This window comes from Dipteris shenzhenensis, chromosome 24 (genome assembly GCF_047967505.1).
Source record: "Dipteris shenzhenensis isolate YYH24624 ecotype China chromosome 24, Dip_SZ_1.0, whole genome shotgun sequence".
NCBI lineage: Eukaryota > Viridiplantae > Streptophyta > Polypodiopsida > Gleicheniales > Dipteridaceae > Dipteris > Dipteris shenzhenensis.
The window spans coordinates 51949416-51969375 of NC_141619.1; the positions used below are offsets into that span (position 1 = coordinate 51949416).

A 19960-nucleotide genomic window follows, 5' to 3' on the forward strand; every position below is an offset into this window, starting at 1 on the left:
TTTTAAAAATATAACAGAAGCCAATACTCAGCTACACAAATACCTGGCCAGTGGATTACCTTATACAAAGACAAGTCCGTACAGATAAGCCCCTCTTGCATACGCAAAGCAATTACTTCCCTGTTTCCCATTTCATTTACTGTATGAAAAGATTTTGATCTATGCCTCCATCCACGAATAAGTCCAATAATGCCAGCAGCACTTTCAGAAGGCTGGCAAGGTATCTGAAAGCAAATGTAGCTGACTGTACCAGATGAGTTTCCTTCCATCAAAGGTTGGCTTGCAGATGGGTTTCCTTTGTCCTGCTTAATTACAAAATAAAAAACTGAGAAGGTCGATGGAACATGTGAGCTGAAGTACAAAACATGAGACAAGCAACAATACAAGCGAATAACATAGTGCATAAATGATACAAACAAAGTCTCTCAAGCTGGCTTGCTTAGAAAGCTTATATTCATAGTCATCAACGAAGACACTGTACGCAACCCATCTTGCTTTGATCCATTCCCGCAAGTACTGTTATAATTGACTTGTCCCTAGCAAGTTAGTTCGTATTCAAAAAATGAAAAAAAAGGTGATTGTAACATTTTCCAGGAGTCTTTATAAAAAAAACATTTCTTCAAGAGTGAAATGATTCTGCAAACGCCAAGCACTGTCTGAGAAATAACCATAAGACATGTCACTTTAGATAGAAATACACTGATCCATGACATAATTTATCTGATTGTATCTAATCAAATCAGGCTGGCCGCTCTATGGGGTGATCCCTCAGTGTTCATTCATACAGGCTGAATAAAAACCCTAATTTTCTCCCTCCCACCTACTATCATTGAGGTGGGATAGACCTCATCACATGATCTTTTGTACTAGTATGGTATACATGTATGAAGAATCATGAAGCGCTTAATGGGTGCTATGACAAGAACACACATACATACACATGCACGCACACGCACACACATGCAGGTCACTAATAATGCACATAATAGAAACAAACTAGCTCTACAATCAGCAATAGGCACACTAGAAATCGAAAAACATTCACCATGAACCCCAAGCATAATCCTTACATATGCGAGCTCGTAGCTCTGGCCTCTCCTTTCTCTTCCACTGCCAATCACACAACCCCTTGATTCAAGTGACCTCCTCATTTCTCCCCACTTGTTCTTGATCCTCCCTGATCACATCCATGATGATGCATCTCTCATTGATGAAATGTATCCTCACCCAACTCCCACGAATGACTCTTTTATCTCAACTCGAAGCCATTGCATTCCAGCATTCAGATCCTTAATGATCTTGAGATTCCTTGAATGCCCCAAGAACCATTATGCATTTATAAAGCTTCGGCTCTTTCGTGGTGGCCTTAGTCCTCCATAGGAGCTCCTCAGTACTCTAGATGCTTTGCTTCTTCCAATTCACTTGGGATGGAAAGTCCTCGGTCTAACATGATGGTCGATGGTGAACCAAGTAGCCTCCAATGCCAACTCACCTTGGGTGCCATCAACCTTGCCATCATCACCTATAATGCCACATCTCGTCCTGGTCACCGCTGCCATCTTGATCACCATCATTGTACCATGGGCTGCTTGGTCACGGCAAATGTACCAAGGGTTACTTCATCACCTCAGATGTACCAAGCACTGTTACGCTGAAACGCGTTTCAGAGCCCAGCCAGGCCTGAAACGCCGTTTCAGAGACCAGGCGTTTTCTGAAACGCGTTTCAGGGCCCGAAACGTTTCAGGACCCTGAAACGGCTGGCTGAAACGTTTCAGCCAGCCTGAAACGCGTTTCAGGTTGCTGAAACGCCGCGTTTCAGACAACAAATGTCTTCTAGGTCTCCAATGTCTTGCGAGATGCGTCGCCAGCCCCGTTTTCTTCCTTTCTGCCTCCGATTTTTGCCTCCTTCCACTCCTTCAGCCTCATAGTTTATACTCTCTCCAGAGTCCATCCATCCTCAAGGTTTAGGGGCCCTCCTTCAGCCCCATTCACTCCTTTCCTCTCCTTTCTCTCTTGCAGCCTGCTTCAGCCCTCCATCATCATCTTCTCCCCTCCAGCCCTCCTTCAGCCCCCTCTTTCAGCCTTCTGTTCCCTCCTCTTTCAGGCCCCACTTTCAAGTTTCAGGCTTCAGCCCTCTCTTTCAAGTTTCAACCCTTGGCTCTCTTTGCAGTTTCAGCCCCCCTTTCAAGCAACAAGCTTCCAAAGTTCCATGGCTTCAAGACACCCTACCCCTGAGTCTCATTTGGAGGTAGAATTCACCCAATTAGATTTTTGGTGGAGTCAAGTCGATCTCCTGGGTGGCTACGACTCTAAGAAAGGAGGCACTCGCAAGTTCATGTGCAGGCGTGTGGATTGAAAAGAGGTGGGATTCCTGATAGGGTGAAGGCCCATCTTCTTGGCATCAAGGGAGAGGGGATTACAATATGCACTGAAATATCCGAGGAAGAGAAAGCAAGGTTGGCACGAGAGGTCGAGGCATTTCCTTCCGCGAAGAAAGCTAGGACTATTGCATCCACTGGTGGAGGAGCTACTTCAGGTGCTCATATGGCTACTGCAAAAAGGAGTCCTCTTCCCTCTGCTGCTGCTACTACAATTTCATCTTCTGGGAGTGCACATGTTCTTGGAGCTACAGGTTCTACTCCTATTGCATCTCCTTCACCTCTCCTACCTACACGAAGGCAAAGCACTCTTTATACTGCATGGCATCCACAAAGGAAGGCACAGGTAGATGCAGCTGTGGCCCGTTTCTTTTACTCGAATGGGATTAGTTTCAATGTGGCACGGTCTGCTTATTTCAAGGAGATGGTGACTGAAATTACAGCCTTTGGGCCCACATACACCCCTCCCACTTTTGATGCATTGAGGGGAAAGCTTCTAGAGGATGAGGTGAAGGCAGTTAATGAGGCCATACAGCCTGTTAAGGAGAAATGGCATAAGTATGGGGTCACTTTGGTAGCAGATGGCTGGAGTGATGTACGTAGTCAATCACTAGAGGGTATTTTGGCATATTGCAGAGGATCTTCTTTGTACATACACTCCATAGAGTGCGGAGTACAACAAAAAACAGCAAATGTTTTGATGCAGATGTGGGCAGATGCAGTGGAGTATGTGGGCCCGTCTAATGTTGTGCAGTTGGTTTCAGATGGTGAAAATACCAATAGGGCTGCAGGTGCATTATTGGAACAAAGGTACCCCCATATTCAATGGAGTTCTTGTGTTGCCCATTGTTTGAATAATTTGTTGAAAGACATTGGCAAATTACCTTGGGTAAAAATTGTAATTGATAATGCAAGAGAGATAGTTGGGTTCATTACACGCCATCATTTTTCTCTCTCTTTGTATCGCACCTATGCAAGGAAGGAGCTTTTGAAGTATGCAGAGACAAGGTTTGCATACAATTATGTGATGCTTCGCAGACTCATTGAAATGAGACCTGCTCTTAAGCAGGTTGTGGCAAGCCCACAGTGGGATGCATGGCCCACTTCAAAGCAGGCTCTTGGGATATTGGTGTACGATTTGTGCATAGGCAGCGATGACTTTTGGGCTGATGCATCACACTTGTATGACTTGTGTAAGCCGATTGTCTTGTTGCTAAAAAAGGTTGATGGAGACATGCCTTTTATTGGCAAGGTATATGAGGGGATGGATCGCATGATAGAAAATATCAGAGTGTTAGAGAAAGATCCCCACAGGTTGAAAGAGCTGGAGGAGTTGGCTGTGACTAGGTGGAATCAGTACTACTCTCCCATTCATGCGGCTGCATTTGTGTTGGACCCAGAGTTTCAACACAAGGCAACTGCACAACAAAGTGATGCAGAGGTGGTCCGTGGTTGGAACCTCACTCTTCAGAAGATGGTGCAAATACCAGAGGCTCGCCGGACAGTGAAGGACCAGCTCGCCAATTACCGCAATAAGGAGGGCATATTTGGATGGCCAGATGCCCAGCATGACAAGTAATCCTAACTCATTTAAATTCTTAAATTTTACTATTTAATGATTCATAATTTTCAGATTTCATGAGCTTTGCCATATATCTGAATTTTATGATCTTTCAAATTTCAGATTTCGAGTTGGGTCTGTTACATGGTGGGAGGATTATGGAGCTGATTCCCCACAGCTGCAAGCGCTTGCCATTCGGATTCTCAGCCAGGGTTGTAGCTCCTCCTCTTGTGAGCGCATGTGGAGCAGCTTTGCCCACATCCATACAAAGAAGAGGAACTGTCTCAAAGCACACAAGGCGAACGATCTTGTCTTTGTTAATGCAAACTTGCGTTTGCTTAACAGGATGAGACAAGAGTACACTCATGACAAGTTCATTGGTTTTCATAAGCCTGATGACACCCTCACTGATGATGATGAGGAGGGGGAGGATGACAACGACGACGACGACGACGATGAGGAGATGGCAGTGGAGGAGGAGGAGGAGGAGGAGGACTCTTGAGCAGCTGAGCTATCTAGATTCGAGAATCTACATTATGGATTTTGATCATATCATCAGTGAGGTAGCGGTTGGCCTTAAGGCTTAGAGCCTAGGCTTTTGGGAATCTGAATTTTGTACTTTTGACTCTTGAGTCTTCAGTCTTGACTCTTGACAATGAGACATAATAATATATGAATCATATATTATATTGCCTTTGGCATTTTGTAACTTGTCAATCTTCAGCTTTTCTCATTGATTTCAGATTTGTCATTTATATTTGTAATATGTATTGCTCACTGCTAAGTTAACTTCTAAGCTCCAAGTTCTAAGTTATAATTTGTAACTTGTTCTAACTTCTAACTTCTAACTTCTAAGTTCTAAGTGACATTGTGCCATGTGGTAAGTATTATGCACTATATTTTAAGTTACAGGTAGGCTGTAGGCTGTAGCATTCTAAATGTGTGTGTTCTCATCTCCAAACTCCCTTTTGTAAACCTCCCTTGCTGACGTGGTGTTTCCCCGTTTCAGCCCTCCCAGAAATCCCGAAACGTTTCCGTTTCCGTTTCCGTTCCCCGTTTCCCCGTTTCTGTTTCCCCTAACTATGGTACCAAGGGTCGCTTGGTCATCTCAAATGTACAGCAGGTTGCCTCTTCACCTGAAATGTACCACATGTTGCTTGGTCACTTCAAATGGAAGAAGGCTTCATATTCTTCCTTATAACATCTCTCCCATCACTATTTCACCCTCCGAGTGAATAGAAGGGCTAGGGCAATTGTATGTTTCCAAGGGACCTGATTGTCTCTGTGCTTGGCTCTCTCTCAATGCTTTTATTTCAACAACAAAAAAGGGTACAAGACTATATTTAAAAATAGAATGGCCAATGGCCTTACAAAATGATTGCATATTCCATTATGTAAAGAAGTTCACAGTAAAACACAAGCACGCTGAGCTGCATATGTACATCCAAACTAAAATAGAAAATGACACAATTTTTTTAGTGCAGGAAGAGAATTGGGAACAATGTCGCGGGGCTGTGCAGCATCTTCATCCTTTGGTGTATCCAGTACTATTATGTGAATCTATAGGGCTGCATTACTGAACTCAAATATTTTAGTTTGGCTCTGAATTCCAGTCAGCACGCACAAGTCACTCTAGTGGCTTTGAGAGATCCGTTGAGCTTGGGTATTCTTCATGCCATGAAGCTTGCTTTCCAAAGCAACCCTTGACTTTCTACCAACAGTTTCTCCATCAACCAAGTGGTCTTTTCTTGCAGAATCTTGTCATTGCATTCCATATACCAACCTTTTCTTCTTGCCAGTGGGTGTGGATGTCGTTTCTCCGTTTTTCAAACTGATCTTCCATTGCAAGGTCTTACTTTATTGCTGCAATGGTTTTTTTTCAATTTTCCAACCCTTGTCATGTCTTGCAAGCGTCTCTATCTGCCACATCACCTCCTGACCATGATAGTTGCATAGCTCAGTGGTCATCTTCTCCATTTTTGTCTGTATGTGTGTGGGGCCACTAAACGCCCAAGGTCGGTGTCTAAGACAAGAAAATAAATAGATCACATTCTCGCTTTGCGAAAGAAAACCCAAATGCAAAGGACATGCTTGGTGTATGGGAATCAAACATAGGTTTAGATGGTAACCAAGGTAGGCATAGAATTGGCCATGCCAGTACGACGTGGCAGTGAGAAGCACATGGAAGACCATGGCAAACTACTAAGATTGAGGAGGTTTTTGATCGAAACATAATTTGGTGTCAAGTGACACTGCAGTTGGTCTTCTCAATTGTCTATGTTCTATAAATCAAACGGTGGTGAAACTCATCCCTAAATCTATTAATTGCCTTCATCCTAGTGATTGGAAACGGGTGGAGGCCATGCTCTGTCTCAAACTCGAAAAATTCATTCTCCAGACTCATTGGGAAGAATAAGGGCAGTGAGTGAGTTGGGACTCGGGGAAGCGCTTTTGTAATGGAGTTACAAGCCCCGTAGGGATGCGCTAGATTTTGTCTTGATAATATAGTGTGTTCTCTTTTGATTTAACCAAATCTATACTTTGCACACAATTACAGTTATTGAAGAAATTCAAAGAATTGAAGATAACAATAATATAGGTCAACTCGTTCAAGGTCAAAAATCCAATTGAAGTAGTTACAACCAATTCTCACATTAACTGTCAGTCATGGTTATTTACTGAGTATTCACACATCAGGGATCCCTTTCTTGAGCTCCATGGCATCCATCTTGAGGATTTTCACAAAGATCCCACGTTCAAGCTTCCCAAGCGCACACACACACACACACACACTTTCTTTTTTGTGAAATGCATTTGTCATTATATTACAAGAAACAGTCCCAATGAAAGAGACATCCGCTTACAAGTATCAACATATATCATTATATGACAAAAAGGCAGGAGAATCTAGAGGATTACCAAAAAGCGAGCGACAAAAAGCGAGCAAGCCAAAAAAAGCGAGCGATAAAAAACAATAAAAGATTTATAAATCCCCCATTTTAGTAGCAAAAAATAATAACTTATTCAAAAGTGCATATGTTCCCTCAATGCCAGAAGGTTAAACATGCATATAACTTTAAAGCCATTAACACTAATTTCACATCATCGATGAGACAGTTTGTATGTTTAACTTCCAAGTCATTGTTTGTATCAAAGACAAACCCTACTGCAATCAAGTTCTCTCTTTCCACTAGAGTAATTGAGATCATCTTTCCAAGGACTCCTTGCATGGATTAGTCTAGATTCCATGCATATGTAAATGCTTAGGTTTTTTAACTCTGTTCACTCTTGGAACAAAACCCATGTTTCTTTGTTACCGCAAAAATATCCTTCCCTAATGATTTATTCTTACCTCCCACTAATCTTACCAATGCAGTAAATTGGCCACAAATTCATTTTTTGGTGCATTAAATTTTACTAGATGGTGCACAAAGACATGATAATCGTCTAAAGTACGCCTTGCCATTTGATTTGATATGTAACATGACCCCGTTTGGACTTGTAAATCAAAAGATACAGGGATGTGAAAATGTCCTCTTTTGGGCCAAAACAGGGAGCGCGTTAACGCGCTCCCTGTTTTGGCCCAAAAGAGGACATTTTCACATCCCTATATTTTGGCAAGATGTCAACATTTGATTGTTTTGGCCCAAAAGATGAGTTTTTTACATCCCTGCATCTTTTGATTATCAAATATAAATGGCATAATGTTACATATCAAATCAAATGACAAGGCATGATTTAGATGAATATCATGCCTTTTTGCACCATCTAAAAAACTTGTGTGCATCAGAATATAAATTTTGTGACACAACCACCTTTTTGAATACTTTGTACTTCAAGCAATTATTTTATAAAAAACTTAGATTCTTTCTTTGCTTGCTTGATTTTCCAACCACTTCAACTAATTGTCGCTCGCTTTTTTGGGCTCGCTCGCTTTTTATCGCTCGCTCTATTGACTGCCTCGAGAATCTAGATCCCGCACATGTAGACAATCATAAAATGATTGCCTTAGAGATGCCCAGAAAATTTGATGTTTGGAAAGAGAGGGATCACCAAAGACCTTGTGATTGCGATCTTTCCCAAACGCGTGCGTGCACACTTTTTTTCCTTTTTCTTTTGATAAAAGACCCTTTTATTAATGAATATTCATAGCTGTCTCAAAGTGAGACAACTACTACTCATATGCTTAAAAAAACTGAAAAGAAAGCATATTGTAGCTGCTCCACTAAAGAACAGCAAGCACACACACACACACACACTTCTTTTTTTGTGGTGAACACACTTTTTTTTTTTGTGACACTTTTTTCTTAATAGTGAAACTTTGAATGCTTTATATTACAACTTACAAGATAGCTATCCCAAAAAACTGGTAAGCCGATAGATTACATCAAAAGAAAATTTTCGTGTAGGACAAATATATATCATGATCTATGTAGTGAGTTTGCAGACAATCAAAGAGCGATTGCTACAAAGAACGACAGAAGAAAACAAAAGTAGGAAAAACTAGATCACCAAAGACTCTGTGGTTTCTATCTTTCCACAGAGTCCAGAGTGCCCAATAGCGAACCTAGGTAAAGAACAACTCAAAAACCAGACATCCAGGATAGATCCCAAACAACCACAAAATCTTGCCAAAACAAGCGTGAGGAAATCTCAGTCGCAATCTCTACCAAAGGATGCCCAAGAAGCTTCGTGTCTTGGGGCAATATGAGATACAGATTCCCTCGAAGCTAAACACCTACGACAAATAGTTGGAGCAATACGCCTTCATGATAAAAGATGTCCAAACAGAAAAACCCCCAACAGAACACACCATAGAAAGACCTGTTGTCGTAGATGGACCTTAGAGTGCCAAATCTGTTTCAATATTTGTCTCCACCATTTGACCGGACGATGCAACACCAAATTTGAGCCCTGTTTGATGCCCAAGGTAGAGACAGCAAAAGTTTATATAAGAATGAGACTGTTATATGAGACAGCTTCAAAGGACGAATGGACGAGTGTACTAGAAGAAGAGTCCAATCCTGAAGCCTGTCTTGAAGTTCTAAAGGCGGTACTGGTTGAAATGGCTGAAGCATCCGAGTAATAACTTGCCACACTGGACGATAGTGCATTTCTAAACCATGTTTTCCAACAGCTAAAGGAAAGGATAAAAGAGTGTCATCATCATGAATGACATCTGCCACGGAGGAAATCCCTTTTGAATTAAGAAAATACGAGCGTCTGGGCTCCTGTAAAGCCAATGGTTGAGAAAAAACCCGTGACCAGTGGATGCTCTCAGCTCTCAAAGAATTACCTTGCAATTCCCGGCCATGCCAAGTCAGATGCGAGAGAATATGTTTCCAATCCAAAAACATTTGAGTAACAATAGGGCAACCTTTGACCTTGCCTTCAATACTGCCCAACAGAAAATCCCACGGAGTGGGTTGCCAATAGCCAAAAGCAAGAGTAGTAAGTTAAAGAAATAAGTAGTGCATCATTGCAGCCCAATAGTGATCACCATGCAGAAACTGTAGCATCATTTTTCCCTTATGAGCCAGAATGTGCACATGAATGTTGAGAATATTCATCCCCCCATGCAATTTTGGCGAACATAACCGCTGTACTGGAAGCAAGCGCAAGCTTTTCCTGCCATGCTTTATATGCCAAAAAATTTCGATGATGGCAAAGATAAAGGATGTAAGATCTCCTTTGGTAAAAAAGATCAATGGCAAATAAAATTGAATGTAGGCCACCAAAATAGATTGAACAATTTTGAGCCGGACATGCAAAGGCCAAATCGCTAACTTCCAATACTCCATCTTTTTCCTTAATTTGACAAGAACCCAATCAATCTATTGGCAACGAGTAATTGACCAACCCAAAGGATAACCAAGATGACGTACTAGCTGATTGGGCGGGACGATTTCCCTCGGCCATATCAAACTATGCCAATATTTAGAATGCAAAAGCAACAAGCGAGATTTCTGAAAATCGACATGAAGGCCAACAGCCAACCCATACAGTGAGAGAGCCTGTATGAGCGAAGAAGGGTCCCTTTGTGGCACAAAAAAGGAGTCATCTGCATAGGCCTGAGCAACTAAGGGGCAACTTCCAAGAATATGCAAGCCATGTAACATGTCAATCGCCACCACACACACACATGCACACACACATATATGTATTTGTTACAGTTTGTCAAATGCCCCCTCTTCTCCCAATCTCCCAACAAACATTGTAACAAATTCTCATAATCCAATTAGAGCCTATTAGGAATCCTTCAAGCGTTGCATTTTGTTGTTATTATCACTTGCACCTCATCCAACATTGCAAGGTTATCACGAGGGCGTGATTTCTGGCGCATGCATGTTGGCCTACATGTGGGCAAGACCCTAGGAAAACAAGGAATGAGGTCAAGGGTTGCTTGATGTGCTAGACCCCTAGCATTTGTGCCTTGGGAGGCAAATGAAAGTTCTAGGGCCAAGAGGGGCCCAAAGAACCTTAGGATTTTTAAGTTGGTCATTGGTGGGCAGCACTAGAGGGGGGCCTAGGGGCAACCAAGACATGGGCTGCCACGTGGCAAGCCCATGCAGCCCCCTTTTGAAAAGGGAGGCCTTGGGCAAGAAATCAACGGGAAAATCACGCAGAGGAGACGACAAGACCTTGCGAGCGGTGGGAGAGACACCAGATGGATGGCAAAAGCTGTACGGCTGTACAAAGTAATTGTTGTTGCTACCGTACGGTTGTACGGAGTCTCCAATGATTGTTAGTATCGAGAGGTGCGGCTGCTAATACAGCCTGTCGTACGAAGCAATAAATGTTACAGGAAGAAGTACGACTGTGTACCAAATATGTCGCATCCACCTGCGCTATGTACGGGTCACTAAGTGTACGGACTGGCACGTGGGAAGTCAGACTGCCGTACAACAGTACGGACAGTCTGTACGTAGCAATTAATGTATGCTTAACATGGGCTGTGCGGAACGGGATTTGCAGGAATGTGTGCAGGTTCTAGGCTGTTGTACAGACGATGTATGCTGGTGTGCGGCCGCAGTGAGGTGTTGTACGGGCAGGGTCCTAGCTGTACAGTCAGTTGCCAGCGTGGCAGTGTGAAGAGGTTATCCTTCCGATGGCTTGCTTTAGCTCATGCTAGAGCTCGGTACTTTGAGTCCAGGCTGACGAAGAAGTCACACATGCTTTGTTGTGTTTACCACTTGCATGGACTGTTTTGGAGAAGCCCAGTTGGCAGGATGTTCACAGTGAATGCTTGCAATTTTGGGATCCAATCTCAGATGCTACGGGCAGTTCATTAATGCTTTCACTCAATGCTTGGGTGATCCAATGAGCCAGTGGACACCAGGGGCAGTGAAGGGAGTTGTTCATTCCCATGTGGGTTGTCAGAGAACAAATCCCAAGCCTCATGCTGGTGTATAGTCAGGGGATGGATGTTCATTGTCATTGGGGTATGAGAGCAGACCCCAACAAGGTCATTGCTTGGGTTATTGATGCCTACTGAGAGTGGGAAGAGCACTAAGTGCAAGTGGGTTCGAATTCATTGTGTATTCTATTTGCTAGCTTTGGCAAGTAGCATGTTCCGTGTGGGAATATGTTGTTGGTTTCTCTAGGAGATGGGCCACTTGCAGGCAATGGTTGCTAAGCAGACGACACATCTTTGGTATAGCCTCATTACTGAGTAGGCAAGGGTCAGGAAATCCATGCTTGGAATGGGAAGTATCCCTGGAACCCCAAGAGGGATGGTACAGGTGTGACTGCCATAGTGTTTGCTGTATTGTGATGCTAGATCTCTTTTGGGAAACTTATTGTATCCGGATATGTGCAACCCATAGGGTGAGAGACTATTGGTCATGGCAATTCTGGACAGTGGAGAAAGCTCCTGTATGCTTTTCTTTTCTGCTTTGGGCAATCTGGCAGTAGCGACAGCTAAGGGAAACTGTGTGGCTCAGGGATGAGCATTGACATTAAACATGGAGCTCATCCCATAGTTGTTGGATTTGTAACGCCCCGTTGTTGAGGAGCAGCCAATAAGCATGTCACATTATGGGGCCACGCATTTAGATGGATATGTTCTGCATAGAGATATGCAAAACCAATTGGCAGGGGACACATAGCAGGTTTGCCATGTGTCGGCCAGCATGGTTAGTTGTGATATGGCTTGTCACTGAAAGCCAACTACAAGTCTGCTCCTCATCAGAGCATCATACCATGTTACATGTTGGCCACTGAAAAGGGAACTAACCCTAGCCAGCTCTAGGTCTACTATAGATCTAGAAAGGTAGAGGGGCCCACCAATTATTCACTCTCTCCCCAACCTCTTTAGGAGTAGTAAAGGCTCGTGACCTCAATGTGAGCGTGGCTTGGGAGAAAATAAAAAAAGAAAGAAAGAAGGAAAGTTTATGAAAGGTCTTCGAAAGACCGAGGTCTATGAGAGTACATCAACTCTTCTACAGTCTTTGCTTCACCTGATTTGCGGCAGAATCAAGAGTGTACTCTTGCTTCTCTATTGTGGGTCTTCAATACTAGGTCTTTCAAAGAGTACATCAACTATTCTACAGTCTTTGCTTCAGCCTTGGGGCAGAATCAAGAGTGTATTCTTGCTTCTCTGTTGTGGCTAATCAAGTATGGCGTACTAGTCTTGCGAATACTTACTTCCAATTCAAGTACATACTGTCAATATGTTATGACCTCCATTGCCAACCTTTTGAAAAACTCAGGATCTGTTGTGCGGCCATTTAGAAGCAGCTGGGTGAAATGCTTCAGTACTTGCTGATGCATCTTTTCATCTTGGTGTCCAGGAGCAAGGTCCACATCTCAACCGCCTCCACTGTTAGGCATCTTCTAATTTCATTGTTGGCCACATATATGCAACCCTCACCATGCAACTGCTTTTAAGCCTTTCTTGTAAGTTTATGATCTGATGTTTCGTTTAATGTGTTGGTGCTGCCCTCCTTTTTCAACCTATCCGCCTTGATTTCCACCATCTCTTTTAATGCGCCTCAATTCTAAGCTTCATTATCAACTGCTCAAAGACTTATGCTGTTTAAAGTGTAGATGCCTATGCATTTCAACATTCCAACTGCCTCTACAAGCTAGTCCTCCAGTGTTTCTTTCAAAAAGATTACTTCATTCATTATGAATGAAAACCACAACAGCCAGCTCTAATGTGGGAGTACATCATGCCATGCATGAGAAAAAAAACAGCTCAAAAAGAGCTAACAAAAAATCCAAGGTGGAGGCTGAAAATGCCACCTCAACCCTGAAGGAGACTCGGAGAAGAAAGGAGATCCTCTCCAAAATCTGAAAAAAGTATCTCTCCTGGCTGTAGCTGCTTTGGAGGATCCCTGCATGCTCACCCAGATGGCCATCAATGTGTGTGTAGTATCAATCCATATACTGGCCATAGACTGGGAAGGGTGAACCTGGGAACCCTCCATCGCCTCCGTACATCTTGCCCTCCAAATATGCCAGGCTGGAATGCTAGCCAAAATCTCCCATGAAGTGTCTACCAAGGCATGAGCTCTGAAAGGAGTGAAGGGAACATCCTACAGAGAACATGACTCCACAGAGTGTCGTCGTATAATGAAGGCGAAGTCTGAGTCATGTCCCTCGAAAAACACATAAGGGCCAGTAAGAGAGAACCATGCCACTAATCCCCAAGTCATGAAGAAGAGTGCTCTATGAAATATGCTAAATGTCCTAGCAACACCCTTCCAGATTGTCCTTGCCTGTCTGCACTCCCAGAGGCAATGCTGAACTGAATCAAGTGCTGCGTGGCATTGAGGACAAGTAGGGTCAACCCCGCACCAAGATCTCCACAAGTTCATTGCAATCCCTCCATGAATAGAAATCCAAAAGAAGAGAGTGATCTTTCTATTCCTAAGATTTCCAGAGCCTCCTCCAAAAGTTTTTCTCCACCTCTGCAGAAATCTGAAAACTATCCCAATGAGGAGCTCTGAAGGGCCTCCAACCTCTACTACTAAGCTGAAATCTCCTAACATTTCTGACTATGTAACAAAAGAAGGGGATTCTCTTCTCTCACTGCCCTTCATCAATCCATTCCCACTCCCCAGGGTTCCACTGCAAGAACCTAATAGGAGAACCACCATATAACCAGAGTCTCCAAGACCCAAGTGCCAAAAGAATAGGGTCAAGATCAAGATACCACTGTGAGTCCGTGCACCACTCCATGTAACTTGCAATCCTAAAACAGGCTGGAAGGCAGCCTCCAAAAGAATATCATCTGAAGATTTGAGAAGTCTGCCTCCCGACTAAACATCAAAGACAAGGGTCTCCTCATGGGCATCCCGCAAGGCAATAACCTGTAAGGGAATACCCGTCCCCGTGAAAGGTGGACTCTGTGATCGGCATGTCATCTATATCTATCCACTTTGCTAGTATGGCTGCCTCTATCTGCTGCATCCTGACTACACTCCCTCTGAGGTGGCCAACTTATAAGAGCCTCTGATCCTTTGGAAGCTTCCTAAAAGCCTTCCAGGCACCTACTGCAGAAGCAGGTCCCCTCTCCCACCTAGATGACTGCATATAATGTGACACTCCTAGTGATCTGCCATGCTCATCCAATATAGTCATTCCACATGACTGGGTGTCTGTCTATTCCTTCGAGAGGAGGGTGGAACTCTCCAAAGAGTGCCTCTGAAGCTGCCCCCAAGTCTTTAGAATGGCAACTATGAGAGGGGAAGAGGGAGATCTAAGATGGGCTGAAGTAAAGATCCATCTCGAGCTGTCCATCGAATCTTCCCCATGAGATGGTGTACAAGAATGAATGTTGTCTAAGAAAAAATCTTTCCAAGGCTCATGTCCAAGCATCAATCCTCTCCCTACAAACTTGCAGAGCAAGGCCATACACTGCAAGTTCGGTTCAACCTTCCCCTATGGGGAGAATGAGGGTCTCCCAAGCCGCCCTGGCTACATCATCTGAGGTGCCATCTAACCCACTCCTTGGGAAGTTCCTGATAGGTCTCATGAGCTGAGAGATACAACCTCTAGATCTGCACCAACATGAGCAAACGAACCAGGCAGTAGCCAATAATTCATGGTTCACAACCACTACTCTGGATGCAAGGTCAAGCCTGGCAAAACTCCAAAAAATGAGTTTTCTCCTGATGCTCTCTAACACGGAAGCAAACTGCTCTACTAGAGAGATGCCCACCCCAACCTGACATCCTAGGTACCTGATAGAAACACCCCTCTGAATCCAAGTGAATCCTATGTCATTCCCCCCGTCTGGAGTGTCCTCATCACTAATCCAAAATCCATTGGATTTGTTCCAATTAATATGAACCCTTGCTGCAGTGCAAAACAAATCCAAGGCTGTCCTGAACGAGGTGCGTGTCTGTGGTGTGGCATCCAAAAAAACAGCAATATCATCTGCCAACTCACTATCCAAGAGCTCATCCTCCTGCCTCAACGGAAGCCTTAGCCCTATATCATAGCTTCGGCCACAAATAAAAAGAGAAAGGGGGCTAAAGGACATACCTGACGGACTGATCTAGTAATCTGAAACTTGTCTCCCCTGACTCCACCAATAAGACCCTAGCTATGGGCTGATATGTAGAGAGATGACACCCCTCTAATCCATGCATCTGTGAATCCGAAGCGAACGAGGGTACCCTCTAGAAAGTCCCAGTCTACTCTGTCATAAGCTTTCTTAAAGTCCAAGAGAAGAATGGCAAGCCTACATTATGCATGGCTCCGTCAGAAGCCTCCCAGAATGAGAAGATGGTATCGAAGATGCTCCTGCCATGCACAAAGCCCGTCTGCGTATCATGTATAAGATCTCAAAGAAAGGGCTGCAACCGTAGGCTAATAGCTTTTGCTAAGATTTTGTACAAAGTACCCAACAGAGTGATCGGTCTCCACTGAGACACTAAATTCATGAAAAACACTTTTGGGATAAGATGAATGAGGCCCTCCGCAAGTGAGTCTGGCATCTCACCCGAGTCCCAAACGCCCTGCAGGGCTGAGGTAATGTAATCCCCAATCTGATCCCAAAATGAAATTAAAAAAAAGGGAGTAAGTCCATCTGAGCCAAGGCACTTGCCCTTGTGAAGGACAGAGAGAGCAATCATGAACTCTATGTTTAGTTAAGGGTGCATCAAGTGAGACTATCATATCCCCAGTCACCAACATAGGTAAGTGCTGCCAAAAAACAACTCGAGCATCATCTCTGGCCTGTGTGTCAGGATCTATTGTAAGAAGGGAGGCATAGAAATGTGTGGTTCCTGCAAGACGGCATCTGGATGTGTTTGTAAAACTCCATCTGAGTATACAAGCTGTGAAACGCTCTCTTTACAATATCTGGAGCCAAGAGTAGATAAGAAGTACTTGTTGACCCTATCTCCCATCTGAGTCCAAAATGACTCTCTTGCATGAAAGGCATACTCTGCTCTCTGATCTAAGCAGCAGTGACTACTGCTGAGCCCTTGCATCCTAAACCTAAGCATCTAAAGGCCTCTTCTGCTCTTTCCCTTGAAGAGCAGCCAACTGCTAGCGGATACCTATCCCTCGCCTCAAGATCTCACCTCTCCTGATGCGAGTAACTGAATGTTAAAAGTTGCTAATATCTGAGAGGGCTGCAGCTACATCTGACGAGGAAAGCTGGCCATTGTGCATGTGAGATACCCAAGTCCGCAACATTGCCTTTGTGAGGCCCTCCTCTGCATAGAAGGCATCTGGAATCCTGATACTGGCAGAGAGGCTCCTCAACTGAGGACCTGAAACCAACAAAACAACTAGAAAATAATCTAAAGTGGACACCCCAGGTGTAATGCATACTATCCCACCTCTGTCTAGATCCCAATCATCCACATAAAATCTGTCAATCCGTGCATGGATAGGCATCTGCAATCCCTGTTCGACCAAGAAAACAGGAAAGACTATGGCTGAGTGTAGAAAGCATCATCATGCCAAGAATCTCTACCACTGTACTAAAAAAGGAAGGCATCTCAAGCTGCTCTCTCTAGGGAAGAAAAGTCCTCCAGTGTTTCTCACATTAAGATTTATGTTTTTCTCACGCTTGAAATTTTTATCCACCTCTTCAGCTACTTGTGCCTTCAACCACCATAAAAAAGCTAAAACCCTAGAGCAGCAGTTAGTAACGCCTTGCATTCTTCCACGTTCTCCTGTAAGTCACAACCTCATAGTTGCATCAAAACGCATTTCCAACCCATACGAAACAGACAGAAATGTTTCACTTTTTGAAACACGTGTTTTATTCATCAAATTTTTCAAAATTTTAATAATATTTGCTGAAAAAATAAAAGGCATTTTTTTAAATGAACGGTTTAATCTCCTATTAAGATGACAGAACTATCCCCCTTACTACAATTCAGCTCAAGTGGGCAATATCAGAAAACAATCCCTTGATGCTCAAGCAAAGTTCCTATTTAGGAGCTCATTACAAAATGATAATTGGCTTAAAATGGTCAGTCAGCAAGTATTGATTTATAGGTGTTGGTTATTGGTTGGTCAATATGTTCTCCCCAACTCTGAGTGAACCTTATGATGAGATCCTTCACTCCTTGTCAACATTGTTGTCCATCATAGTCCACTGCATTCTTGATAATCACATTGTTTCTTACCATCCAGATATACAACAGTACATCACATCTAAGGGTGGGCCACTCCTCTTGTAATGCTGTAGAGTAGGCCTTGTCATCTCCCAGTAGTGCCATGTTCCAAGAGATGGGGCATCTCTCCCGTAAGCTGAAGCTTGCTTGTTGTACGTCATAGTCCAAACTTCTTGAGCCAGGTGGCACAATTAGAGAACTTCTATTCTACCATTCTAACATGTGATTGATGAGAAAGGAAAGAAATCCCATTAAGCCTCACCAGGTCAATCCACATAACATTGACATTACAAAGAGCGAAGAGATTCCTAAGATCCCTCATGAAGAGAGTAATATTTACTCCATGCTATTTGAGGAGCTCATAGCTGCTCCTTGTATCACGTGATTCTAGACATGGGCTAGTACTAGTACAGCTCCACGTTCATACATCATACGATGACTCTGAGATATACGAGGATTGAATAAGTGGTACAGAGGATGAGGATGCTGAGGACTTGGAGGCTTAGACATTAGTATTTATTTGATTTGGCATGTGCGTCATTGTGAATTTTTGAGAAATTTGGATGGCTATTGAATGGTGTCTTGGTCGTAGCTTGTAGGTACCTTCAAAAAATTCAAAGTGCTTTTCATTCGTGTACATTATGTGCTAGAAAAAATATCATTTTTTGGAATTTTGTATGAAACTTTATCGAAACGTTTCAAAGAATATGGCACATCTGAAACGTTTTTGAAACCCGTTTTGTACAACACGTTTCTGAAACGCTTGGCAACTATGCACAACCTCTACTGCCAGCTCACTCAATTCCTCAATTTTTTGGCTAGGAGCAATTGAGGAGCTTGAAAGTCATCCACTGAAACCATTAGCAATTTGCAAGAGTATCCCATAGTCTTCTGTTTCTTCCTAGGTCCCTTTGTTTTCTTGTCAAGGGCTCCTTGATGAAAATATCAAATCCTCCTTTGGGATAGCCTCCTCCTCCTCAATGGGCTTGGGGGTCTCTTTCTTTTGATCTTCCTTCTTCTTGTCACGTAGGGCAGCTTGAGTATTTTACCTCCATGGATATCTCTAGCCTACAGATTTTCCAAGAGAGCATAGAAGAGTATCACACAAGGACCTATCTCCATAATCTCCCACCGGCATCAAGCTCTTTCAAAGACAAATTTCAATGTATGAATAGAAATCAATACATCAATCTACAGCCATGCATCTATCACTCATTTCATTGGAGATGAGGCTTCCCCAACAATGCCATGCCAAACCACAACTAAATGTTTCCAAATCTCAAAGCTGTAATGCCAACCTCCCATTTATGCCTTCCTCAAGGCATCTAGTGCAAAGGAGAGAACCTCTTTCATCAACAGCACAACTTTGCCACTGGGCAAGTCGAATCGATTTTTCATAGGGTCATGCTCTCCCATAAGAAGTGGATCACCTCTAGACGAAAGTTTGACCTTCACACGGCCAACCAAATGGGTACTTTTAAGAATCCCTCCGCCTGCTTGGCACATTATTGTATTTGGGCTCTAAAGCACAAAAGAAGCAATGCCTCCTCTGTTCATTGAGATAGGGCCCTTTTGACTGCTTGAATCCTTTCCCATGCAGAACTCTTTTGCGTCTGTGCAGGCATTGTCACTAGTCAGCTCTGCCTCGTGAAGCATTGCAAATTACCCACACTGCTATAGGTTACAACCTTTGAAATCCTACCCTCCTGAAATTCGCATCACCGGTCTTGGCCTCTCTTTCCATTCACCACACCTTCGTGAAATTCCCTTTGCTTGAACATTCTCAAAAGATCTAGAATTCTTACTCCTCTTGATTAACGGATCACCAGTCTTGGCCTCTTTTGGCATTCATTACACCTGCATGATTTTCCTTTTTTGCTTGGACATCTCTCACCATAGTCATGACTCACAAGCAACAATATGTGCTCTCTTGAGCTCATACAGCTAGAAATCCATTTAAAAGTGCATTCATCCACAAACATCTCCTCGCTATTACTCACAAATTCTCCTTTCAGGTCTTTTCTTCTCATCCTTACGAAAAACTTTCAAGTACTCTTCTTTTACAGCAACAGTAGCCAATCTTTTCTTTGCAAGATAATACCCTGAGGCAACATAATAACCCCATGTACGCAATGTCTACCAATGGAGAGCCTATGATGAGCATAATACATAATTATCTGTAGGTCATGCTCAGCTCAGGGTAATTTCAATGTTACACATGCTTGCAGCTGATTGCAGTCTCCACTTCCAAACAGACTTGGCTTCAGAAATTTCACTTGACCAACACGGAAAGCACCAGAGATTGAGACCATTGGCCGCAGCCACTTAGAGACAACAGGAGCACACACTGAGTACCAACAGCATGAGACACACATAAATTAGACTCATCGGTCAAGAAAACACCAGAGATTGAGACCATTGGCTGCAGCCACTTA

The 19960-nt window shown here is 43.3% G+C and overlaps 2 protein-coding genes across 4 annotated transcripts in view; one reads left to right on the top strand and one right to left on the bottom strand.

Moving 5' to 3' along the window:
• The window catches only part of APC4 (Transducin/WD40 repeat-like superfamily protein), a 128768-nt gene that overhangs the window by 8784 nt on the left and 100024 nt on the right, over window positions 1-19960 (bottom strand). For all 3 annotated transcript variants that reach the window (XM_087395641.1, XM_087395642.1, XM_087395643.1), the window contains exon 16: window positions 60-302. In XM_087395641.1, coding sequence (XP_087251767.1) covers window positions 60-302 — 243 coding nt within the window. The remainder of the gene's footprint in view (window positions 1-59; window positions 303-19960) is intronic.
• On the top strand, window positions 2726-19831 carry LOC147886754 (uncharacterized). Its single transcript, XM_087395050.1, has 3 exons — window positions 2726-3953; window positions 4063-4408; window positions 19754-19831. The coding sequence occupies exons 1-3, from the start codon at window positions 2803-2805 to the stop codon at window positions 19829-19831; spliced, it is 1575 nt and encodes a 524-aa protein (XP_087251176.1). The 5' UTR covers window positions 2726-2802.

Bases quoted from the DNA above. Each gene is read 5' to 3' on its own strand.
- LOC147886754 (XM_087395050.1), top strand. From the start codon at position 2,803: ATGGTGACTGAAATTACAGCCTTTGGGCCCACATACACCCCTCCCACT. The intron at 3,954-4,062 runs GTAATCCTAACT...TTCAAATTTCAG, and splicing joins CCAGATGCCCAGCATGACAA to ATTTCGAGTTGGGTCTGTTA. The intron at 4,409-19,753 runs GTGGAGGAGGAG...ACATGCTTGCAG, and splicing joins ACGACGATGAGGAGATGGCA to CTGATTGCAGTCTCCACTTC.